The sequence below is a fragment of the Centropristis striata genome, chromosome 10 (genome assembly GCF_030273125.1).
Source record: "Centropristis striata isolate RG_2023a ecotype Rhode Island chromosome 10, C.striata_1.0, whole genome shotgun sequence".
In the NCBI taxonomy this organism is placed as follows: Eukaryota; Metazoa; Chordata; class Actinopteri; order Perciformes; family Serranidae; genus Centropristis; species Centropristis striata.
This window is the reverse complement of record NC_081526.1, coordinates 16,487,132-16,498,496: the sequence shown is the minus strand read 5'-3', so window position 1 is coordinate 16,498,496 and position 11,365 is coordinate 16,487,132. Positions and strand designations below refer to the sequence as shown.

General features: G+C 38.1%; 1 protein-coding gene across 2 annotated transcripts; it reads right to left on the bottom strand.

Annotated features, from left to right (window-relative positions):
- Window positions 1-1,437: 1,437 nt before the first annotated feature.
- On the bottom strand, window positions 1,438-8,292 carry asmtl (acetylserotonin O-methyltransferase-like). 2 transcript variants are annotated; one of them, XM_059343530.1, is made up of 16 exons: window positions 8,243-8,292; window positions 7,088-7,193; window positions 6,786-6,917; window positions 6,651-6,698; window positions 6,501-6,565; window positions 6,349-6,413; window positions 5,993-6,101; window positions 5,305-5,623; window positions 4,993-5,226; window positions 4,055-4,217; window positions 3,752-3,951; window positions 3,528-3,660; window positions 3,297-3,437; window positions 3,041-3,163; window positions 2,405-2,604; window positions 1,998-2,166 (listed from the first exon to the last, which is right to left on the bottom strand). In XM_059343530.1, exons 2-16 carry the CDS (start codon window positions 7,178-7,180, stop codon window positions 2,149-2,151), a joined length of 2,043 nt encoding a protein of 680 aa, XP_059199513.1. In that variant the 5' UTR covers window positions 7,181-7,193; window positions 8,243-8,292; the 3' UTR covers window positions 1,998-2,148. The 2 variants fall into 2 exon arrangements, with proteins under 2 accessions (XP_059199514.1, XP_059199513.1); XM_059343531.1 differs by lacking the exon at window positions 2,405-2,604 and having other exon boundaries at window positions 1,438-2,166.
- Window positions 8,293-11,365: the final 3,073 nt, after the last annotated feature.

Genomic DNA, 11,365 nt, shown 5'->3' with positions numbered 1-11,365 from the left:
CACTTTCAGTGTCACAAAGAATAAGAGCTATTTATCCTGGCCAGAGATATATTCCCACATTCCCATCAGCTGTTTGGCTGCTTTACTCGCAGCCTCAAAACTGAAATCCAAGAGGTATATCTGTTAGGAATTAAGGGATGGTGTCATATGCTTCTATGCATTAAGAGACTATCCCACCCAACCAGATGTACAAAGCATTAATTAATCCCCAAGCTTGGCAACATAAACCTTCATTTTGATCGCACACTGTTACCTAATGTGCAAATGATCTCTGTAGCTCACATCTAATGGAAAGAATTAGACAGTTTAACAAAACAGGGAGCTGTGTGTGTCTCTCCTAAATTTTCTGCAGAGATCTGCAGGTTTGTGGTGCCATCTTGAGGTGGTTTAGTGACACAGCAAGGAGCTGAAGCGCTGGGAATTTCTTTCAAGTGCAAAATAAATGTTTGGGTTACAAGTATCAAATATCACTAAGCTGTGTCTACTGTAAGTTAAAAAAAAGTGACAAGCAAAGTATTTTCTCTGCAGCTTTAATTTGGGATAGATTAACGTCAGAGGATAAGTAGTCTGAGTTTGAGGAGAAATTAAGATCAAACAAAAAAATGTATGCCGTGTTTAAATAGTGCACACAACACCAAAATGAATGCTCCACCCATGCCTTAAGAGGCTGTTTGACAGGGTGCTCTTGCAGAAAGATTAGCCTCCCTCATCACTGGCAATATTCCTCCAGCCTCCCACAAGCAAGCATGAAGTCATGTCCAACGGGAAGAGATGAAACATCAAGTGCACAAAAATGACATCCGACTTAGGCGATAACGCTGTTTATATGTAGCTATATTTTCATAAATCATCCTTCCCCCATTGCATCCAGATTGCATCATCATAATATGACACTTCAGAGTGTTTAAGAGGCAGCATGAACTCTCATCCAGCTGACCAAAGTGTGAGTGTGAATGAGGAATGAGGAAGCTATGCACCAATCACAGAAAGATATTTTACTCTTATGCTTAACTGTATCATAGGTGTCAATGTAAAAAGAATAATGAAAAAATAGTACACCATAATAATTTACCATATAGAGTTATAACTTAATTTCCTAACAGAATATATGAAACCATTCAAATTAGCTCCACCTTTGCCTGAAATTAAATTGAAGCTTACCAACGAAATGTTCTGTACTTTGAACTGTATTTTTTTTGTTTACATGTCTAAGTTACTAATGGGGACAGAATTTTTAACATTGGTCAAGTTTTAAGTGAGTGCTGCAGCCAACAACCACAGAACAGACTGTAATCAGGGTGTCGTCAATGTTCCTGCACTTGTTATGTGTGGAGCATAAAACTGCTAAATCAAATAATAATGTAAATAAAAATGGTAAATATTATTTAAGATGAAAATTAACTCAAGGTTAAATAACTATTACTTAACCATGTATTAATATTTAAAATAAAGTTGTACCAGGGCAAAGAATAAAATATTTCTCTGTATAGTCCTTTAATAACGGTGCCAGACACTTTTAATAACAATCTGAACCAGACAGTGGATGTGACGCTACATTAATGGAAAGCAATTGCCTTGTAGGACTACATTAGAGCCCACTCTGACAAACAGAAAAAAAAAAAAAAATTGTTTGTCAGAGACAGAAAAACATGTTTAAAAAATATCAAGTTTCCCGTTATATAAAAAAAAAGTAATTTTCTTATTTAAGGTACATAATGTAAAAGCATCAAAAGGGTCATGACGTATTATGAGAAGTTTTACTTTATTAGCTTTATTACATTTTCCTATAACACTTTTCCTAAAGAAAAATGTGGTAACTCTATAGTGGCTTTACTTTCACTTATGTAAGGGACTCCATTATTTGTTCTAGCACAGATAACAAGGCCAAAAAGTAAACAAAGACTGTCCGTAATACTCAAATGAATGAAATACATGAGTGAATGTGTTCTTGATTCAGAAGCTACATTTTAATGGCAATAAAAGCATCAAGGAAGTTCTTAGTGTGAACCACATGCATGTCCCCAAATCCATGCTTGCTCAGCAATTCAGCGTACTGGCTCTCTGTCCTCTCTGTCCCCTCAGTCTGGGCAAGCATGTTCAGAGACTGAAGAGCAGAGTGAGGTCTCTGTCCGTCCAACATGGTCTCAGCTATGAGCACTGCACATCCTAAGGCCCAACAGAGGAGATTTTTCAAGAACTTAGTGTATAGGAAAATTATTAAATACCCACTAAAACATACCATACATACTCTGTTTTGTGTCTAATACCTCAGATATTAACAGAATTTGCATTGGTTCACAGAGACTTACAATCATAACAAGAGTTTTGTCCTTGATTTTGGCAAAAAGTACCTACAGTATATCACAAAATCTTCATTATAGTATTGTTAAAGGTGTTGTCACACTTTGATGCAGAGCATAGCGTCCAGCAGGTTGTCCGTATGTCTGACATGTGCGGTTATGAAACCGTGGCTCTTCAAAAGCAGACTGTATTCTGTTGCGCTCCTCTGTTTCCCTTCGCTCATGCTGAGGGCCTGGAGCAGCCCACGACTCGGGCCCCTTCTGTCTTCATCCAAGAAGATCTCACTCAGCAGGATTCCACAGCCTGGCGGCACGATGCAAGTGCATGATGTGTATGTAGATTCAAAACTTTAGATAACAATCTTTGTCGTTTTGTAAATCTCTTCCCTGCTTTGCACTGTTTTGCTTTAGGCAAAGAATGAACATCAAGAAGGGAAACTTGGTACCATAAAGTTGGTATTTTGGCTTGGCTTTCAACTAGCCAGCTTCTTGCCAAAGTGTTGTTTTATATGTTACAAAAAGAGTCTGCAGGTTACTGAAAAGCAGTGACTGATTTTTTATAAGAAAATCAGCACTAAATCAGTTTCTACGATCTCAATGTGGAAATGAGAAACTACAGACTTTTTTGCGTGCACATGGCTGAGAACATTATACTCAGCATGCACATATTAAAAATATATTTGAGTTATGTTAGCAGTCATTGTTTAGTGAAAAGATGTCATAAAAAAGAAGAATTTTACCTGCTGTGCACGCATCTGCGATTTTACTCAGCAGAATATGCACTTTGTCATCCGACCAGTCGTGGAGAATTCTCGCCAGGATGTACAAGTCCACTTTGGGCAACTCATCTTTAAAGAAGTCTCCTGTTCACACAGAGGAATAAGAGTTATAGTCACCCAGATCCACAGAATAAGCTAATTACAATGTATTAGCCAGCTTTTTGTAATAAAAAAAAAACATTCAAGATTGTATTTTGATGCAGATGCACAAACTGACCTGCTACAAATGACACCCTGTTGTCTGTGTGCAGAGGATGGAACTGTTCACTCATGTCAACAACTGTTGGCAAGTCAAAAACTGTCACAGACAACTCAGGATGGGCTTTAGTAAACTCGTAGGCCATGGCACCTGTGCATCCTGGGAAAAAAACAACAAAAAGGCGATATGTAAAAGAATGGTTTATTACTCATAAGACACAATTTTAAAAATGTTACGTTCTCTCCTCACCTCCGAGGTCGCAGGCAGTTTTAAAACTAGAGAGGTCAAAGGCGGTTGCTACAGCTTTTCCTGTTACTTTAGCAATGCTGTCCATGGCATTCATGAATCTCAGTTGGACTTCTTGGCTGCTGTAGAAAGTATCCTTTTAACAGATGGCATAGAAGAAGAAAAAATCTGTAAAATATTTTCAAATGTTTTTCCCCTAACATTTTATCCATAACCATAATAATCACCTGAAACATATCCTTGGATGTCTTGCCAAAAGCCTTCTCCCGCTGGTTGACTCCCTCCCGCACAGCACTCTCAAGGTGGGAGAAAAGAGGCCACACTGCTTCGTTACAGTGCTGGATGTAGCCCCGCAGTGAAAAAGGAGCATCAGACAGCAAATAACGCGTTGCAAGATCTGTGTTCTCGAACACTGGCTTCTGGCATGCTGGGAGTGGAGACACCATAAAACATGAGAGATTAACCTTAAGTTAAATATTCTATCTCTTTGAGTGATCCATGTGCAATGGTATACACAGATTTTGACTAACTTCTCTCTTTGCTCTTCAAAAGTCCCAGAGACACACAGGCTTCTAGCAGGCATTCAGTGCCCTTCACAGAGGCTTTGATCTCCTGGGCCACCTGTGCTGCATCCAGGCGGGGCCTGCTTTGTAGCAGGTCAAACACACACATCTTGGATGCCGTAAATAGTGCCTGGGACATTTTGAGAAAGGCAGAATGACACATGCTTGCAGATTTAAAAAAAAACATTGCAACATCTTAACAGGGTTTTTACATTTCTGTTCATTAAAAACAAAACCTGTATTTTTATACCAGTGGAACCTCAAGTACACTAAAAATCAGAATAGTTCATTTTAAGAGTCTTAAAGGAAAAGTTCAAAATTTTGGATTACAGCACATCCTCTAAAAGTGATTTGCAACACTGACAATCATTAAACTTTATATTTCACTATGGAAAAAACAGCACATTAAAAGGAAAAACAGTGACATAGCTGGAGGTCAGGAGGAACTATGAAGTGCTCAGTTTTTGTAGCTGTGGCCTGTAGAGACCGAACACTTTCACTTCTCACTCTGCAAATTAAGGAATTTATTTCAAACAAACAAGAGTTGGTTAATGTTGTTGAAAAAGTGCAATTTGTTTATTTAACAACACAATTAAGCTGGTCTTTCATCAGGTAAAAGAGAGAAACTTGAATTCCAAATATCTCCTTTCTTGACATTTTGGTGACTTTATTTTGTTCATTTATTAGACTTAAAATGCTAAAAAGTGTAACATAGTGAACTGGTACATGTAGGTATGGCTTCACAAGCAGGACAAATCTTCCTTATAGTCCATATAGTATGCACTGATTAATTTAAGGATTAAATTAACTACATTTACCATGAGTCCTGATTGGACATCCACATAAAAAGGAGGCAAGATTTCCCTTTAAAAAAATACAAGAATACACAGTTTATCTCTGATTACCTTTGAGGCTCTGAATCCATCCATCAGGTCAACGATTCGCTGCAAGTCTTCTTGCAGCTCACTGTCCTCATGCTCTGTCACATTGAGCTTCATCACATGCCCTCTGCTGGTCATCAGTGGTAATGCTGAGTTTTCAGAGTCTCTGACCTTTCTATCACCAGCATGTTTAGACAGGCTGTTGACCAATGTCCAGGAACTCTCATCCACTTCACTTTCATTGCTTCTTCTTTTCACCTATAAAAGGGGAGACTGTTACTTCTAAATTATGACAGAAGGGTAACGGATTGTGCTCATAGGGTGAGAAAAACTAACCTTATGGGCAGGACTGGTCGTACTACTGTTCTGGGTATGGTGTGTATTATTGGGAGATGGGCTGTTCGGTCTGGGGCCGGACTGAGCTGGCAAGTCATGCGGGGGCTGAGTGAGTGTCGAGGTAGTTGGAGTGCCGTTGTGTGTCAACAGGCCAGACGCACTTTCTTGGTCCGAGATGGAAATACAGCGGTTGTAAATACAGTCCAGCTGTTTGCAGAAGTGGTTGAGGGGGAAACCCACAACATTAAGGAAGTCTCCATGGACATACTCAACCAGCATCCCACCGAGAGCCTGAATACCGTAGCCTCCAGCCTTGTCCCTGACACACACAGACACAAACATGTCACTTCTACAGCAACATATACTGGCAGATAAGTAGAAGAAAAACTTGCACACATACACACATATACAAGTGGTTGTTTATATCATGAAACTTCTACTTCTGCTTCAAATGCAGAACACATCAAGCAGTACACTCGCTGACCAGAGTGAAGACATCATTTTTTGCTGACAGGTTTCAAAAAGGTCATGGCAAACACAGCTGGAACAAAACTGAGGCCTCAAAGTCCAAAAAGCAACAGGTTCATGAAGCTCATATCCAGTTGCATGACCTTTATTGAACAAGTGCTCTGTTACGTTACTACACCAATCAATGGCCATCACTTAGTATGTGAAAGTTCACACTCACATGGGTTCACCGCTATTGATGTACTCCCACAGCATATTTTCTGAGAGATCTGCAAACTTCACCTTTGTTTCTTCGTAGAAGTCAACCAACTGGTAATCCACTTCATCATCTGGGGGGTAGGGAGGTTAAGAAATGAAACGTGTCCACTACTGGAAACACTTTATTTTGACAGTCATATATATTTTAAAAAAACTAGTATGAAAGTATATTACTGCATATTTTTTCTTTACAGATATGATATTCTTGCTGTACAAGTAGATAAAAAAGGAACTGAATGTGTTCTACCAGGTTTTTACTTCATTAAATTTCCACATAAAACAAACTGAAAGTCTAACCATTATTCAGTTGTGACTTACTTTCTTTCTCATGGCAGAGTACAATAGCTACACCAGTGAAGACGCTGTGCTCTTTACCACTCAAGCTGGAAGACAAAAATAAAGAGAGAACCTATAAACAAGATCCTGCAAGTTTCAAATGTTGCCTGAGAAACAATGTAAATGAGACTCACCTTGACAGCATCCTGTAAGCATCATTTTTGTCCACGGGCTTCTCCAAAATCATGCCATCTACAGTCTGTGGAAAGAGCGACTTAAAAACAAACAACATACAGCTTATATTGCAGAGTGAAAGCAGATGAAACACAACAACTTTCTCTTACCACAATTGTGTCTGCTCCAATCACTATGTCTGGAGTCTTCAGGTGTTTCTAAAGCAAATTAATACACAATATGTTATTAAGATGCAATTCAACCGGATAGATATATGCTGTCATACAAAAAGAAACTGAACTCACAAAGGGCATTCTCCTGGCCACCTCCAGGGCTTTCTGTTTCGCTGTCTCAACAGCATACTCATGAGGTGCTTTAAAAAGTCCCTTGTCGAGAGTTTCTTTGAACCAGGATGGTACCACCTCAAACCGTAAGCCCTGAAAGGGAAGACAGAAAAAAAAAAATTTGACATAAAAATAACTGAGTGGTATGGTTTACAGAGAGGGGAGAAAAAAAACAATGCTCTCTGTGAAAAAACAGCAACAGCAACATTGTTTCTCTTAATACAATACAGCATTTCTATGACTTTAAACAGAGGGCAACATACTGCATTGCTGAGGATCTCCAGTCTCCTCGGAGAAGCACTTGCCAGCACGACCAGTTTACCAGCAAGCTTGGAAATGACCGGGTTCAGCACCATGGTGGAAATGCCCCTAAGGTGAAGACCAGAGTTAAACATTACAGATGTGGCCTAGTTTAATGTGAAAGACTCAGCAATAAGGAGTCAGATGACTGCAGCTGTACAGATATCCACCGTCACGAGGACAGATCCACATGGAACTTATATGATTAGCCTACACGATCAGTTTTGACTTTCAGTTATTCATTTGAGTAAATTAATTCATCAATAAGATACACCACACATTCACTGGTCCCTGCTACTCAAACCAAATGATTTGCTGCTTTACTATTTTGTGTGCCGGCAGTGGTGGAATGTATCTAAGTACATTTACTCAAGTACTGTACTTAAGTACAATTTTGAGGTACTTGATTATTTCCATTTTATGTAACTTTCTAATTCAACTCCACGACATTGAGGGGCAAATATTGTAGTTTTTACTCCACTACATTTAGCTGCCAGCTTTAGTTTCTTTTCAGGTAAAGATTTAACATACTTTTACTCAAGTAAAGGATCTAAATACTTTTTCCACCACTGTGTGCTGGAATATTCTAATGGGCATTACTGTTTTATATTTTTAACGCTTATGCACAAGGCTAATAATCGTAACCTGCAGTCCAGAGTCAATATTTTTAATGCTTCCATGACAGAATTATGCACTGAAAGCATGAAAAAAGATAAGCTGGTGTAAAGTCTTTAAATCTCCACTCACTCTAAATCCAGAGTGACTTAACCTCAAGCAGAAGTGTAACGACTTTGTCCACTACTAGTGTGTTTACTGTGGTTTGCACAACTAATGTTTCGCTTCTCTGAAAGCAGTCGAAGTTAATCATGTAATGTTAAAGTGATATAATAAATATAGGTTAACGTACGACATAAATGAGCTAGGTCATAACTCTGCTATCCTAACTTTAACTTAATGTTAGCTGGCAGCTAGCACGTTAGCTTACTGTAACGGGTGGATTTTGAGAGTTCACGCCAAAAGAAGTAACACGGTTGAATGTAAAATGTCATTGAAAAAAAAATATTTGCTATTCTGAGCGTTACACTGACTTACAGTAGATAATGCAGTATATCGCTTACCTGCTCCACTCAGGAAACTGACAGACGGCTGCTTGCTACAACCACCTACGTAATGACGCATACGTGATGACGTTTCACATGTGGGCGGAGCCACTCAGCCGCACCCCTTAAATGGCAGAATGCATCAAAAATGGTCTATTTCTACTTTTTCCTAAGATATAAGAGATGTTTCCTTTAAAACGATGAACAAGTGTCATCCTATTACTCATTCAAAATCATGTGGAAGGAAATAAGCCTTAACCTCACCGAGGAACCTTTATTAGGGCCACGGGGCAATCGCACCCAGCAATAGCTGTAGGGACCAGTGCTCGATATTAACATTTTGAGGTTAAAGGGCAAAGCTTGCTGTATAAATAAATACTTGAAAAGGAATGCTTGTTGTAGGTGTGCTCCTTGTATATAGTATAGTATCATAGTATTAATTGTTTGAAATATCTGAAGAATCTCATCATAGTGTACACACACCGGAAGTAGCCCCCGTGGCCATTTCAGAATTTCCCCAGAGGAAATTTTATAGTTAAAAAGAAGCTTGTCTTAACAACTGAGCTGATCTGTTTCTTAAATTGAAAGGCTGTTTAAACGATCCTTTATAAAGCATTAACCTAGATCAGTGGTATAATCAGATATGCATTATTTTTAGAATGCTCTATGAACTGCAATATGGGTGATTTTGACCAAAGGTTTGTCATGATGGGTGGTTTCAGCAGGTACAAGTGATGTCAATCAGCTAATAATGGCCTACAGGCTTATTTAAAATTATTCTGTGGCAACACATACAGGAATTAATAAATCAAGGACATACAGTCTATTTCTGGCACTCTAGGTAACTTTTAAAGGTAACCCTCTTCATCCTGCTAATGCATTAAGTATAATACAAATAAATGCAGTGAACAAAATATTAATCACTTGGTTATTATTTTTTGTTGTGGTGGCTGTATATACTGTACATTATAGGGCTATAATAATATTATAGTTGATACTGAATTGAATGTATGCTACATTACAATACAATGCAATGTCAGACCACAAGATAGATACCAATGTCACAATTGAAATACAACAAAAACAAATACATAAAGCAACACCTATTGACACCCATACTCAAATAAAAAATAAAGAATCTGTTCTAAATAATCCTATTCTCTACTTTATTTAATCTACACATGCATTTCTAAATGTAATGGTTTCTATTCAGTGCCCAACAAATGTGTAAATATGCTGATTCACATATGACCAGCACTGCATTGTCTTAGAGCAGGCAATACAATTCTATACTAGTAATATAGATACTATATAATTAAAAAAATAAAGCTCAAATGTGGCATGACGTAATTTCACATCATCTTTGAAATCAAATATAAACCCATTTATTTGAATTGTCCAGTAGATGGTGCTGTTTATCCTTGTGTGATTAACATCTCTTTCACCAGAGGGAAAACAATCCACTTCTAAGAAATGTCCAAAATCTGCTGTGTGGTGAAATGCACTACCAACAGGGTAAAAGACACATAACTAAGTTTTTAACATCTGACAACCAGAACATTTGAGCTTTTCAATAACTAAATAACAGTTTTTAGCTAAAACTACTAGATTTAAGCATGTCATACAGGTATTTTCAACTTTTTAAATTAATTCATGCATTTTTTCATTGTAACATTAATGAGAGCGTGTCTATGTTCCCCGGGTCCTATGTTCCCCTCTTTGTATGAGACTGGGGAACATAGGACCCTTTCCCCCTGCTTTTTCCCAAAAAGGGTCCTATGTTCCCTGGTCTGTTACTTTTTCCACCATTACTGCCAAATTCCATGGCAAATAGGCCTATGTAGGCCTACGGGCTGTTTGACGCAAGTATGCAAATAACCTAACCCTAACCCTAACCCTAAAAGGAAAAAACTAAGCCTCGATGCAAGACAATATGATTAGGGGTGGGAATATACAAACATGAGTAATCCTAGATTTAAAAGCAAAAAAATGAACTGCAAAGTAACCAGAAAGTAGCTGCTGCACAAATTTAAGTTTTGGGCTGCTTGAGCTAAGGTGGGCCATGCGACGGTAGGCCTGCTGGCCATGCTGAGAGTCTACCTTTAAGATTGATAGATTGCGGGGAACATAGGATCCTTTTTCTGGAAAAGGACCCGGGGAACATAGGGATGACCCCACATTACCTGCTAACTGCAAATGTTGTATGTCTGTATCCACTTTTGTCCTCTTAAAAGTTCATTTTTTCAGTACCTCAGATTTTAAAAAGTTAGTTATGGGTTCTTTACCTTGTTGGTAAAATATTTGTTTCACCACACAGCTGCTTTTGGATATTTTTCTGTTGTTTGCTAACTAGCTAATAGCTACCTTTAGCATTAGCTGGGTTTTGATGGCAAGCCTTAGAATTCGTCAAGTAAGCTAAACTGGACATTTAATACATTAATTAGATGTTTCAGATTTGTTATTTAAAAAATTACGGGAAGTAATATTAATTAGCCATAATGGTAAGTAACATCAATTTATTAAAGCCAACTCATATCAGGCTGGAAACTGTTAACAGTTAATCCCCTTTTTTGCCATAAATAGGGGAAAAAACTCACATTAACGCTATAATGTTTCTTTGTACATTTAGCATATACGCATATATATAAATGTACAAAGAAGCATTCAACTTTGCTTAACAGCTGTCCTGACTCAAGTAGCTAACACTTGCCTCATTTAAATTATTCAATCAAATGTGGCATTTCAACAGCAAGATTTAGCACAAAAAATTATGCTTATATAGACTATACAGGTGTTTTTTTAAAGTTAATATTCACAGAGATAACTATAGATAAAGAAAGTTCAGTAGCTAACTAAGATTTTTGGTGAGTTGAGCTGTCAGTCTCAGTCTCTGTCCTTGTGTTTGGTTCAAAGTAAATGCAGACGTTGGTGACATAATGTCTCGTTTTAAAGGTACACAGAACATCAGTCGCGGTGAATTAGAATAGAAATACACTGATGTCTGCCTCCTCACGCAACGACGACTCACTAAACAGGATGTGGTAGGATGTCTGTTATGTATATAACACTTGCAGAAAATTATAGACTAATGAGTAAAGGCAAACGATTGAAGGCTCCAGGTCAGGCACTTTGAACTCTAGG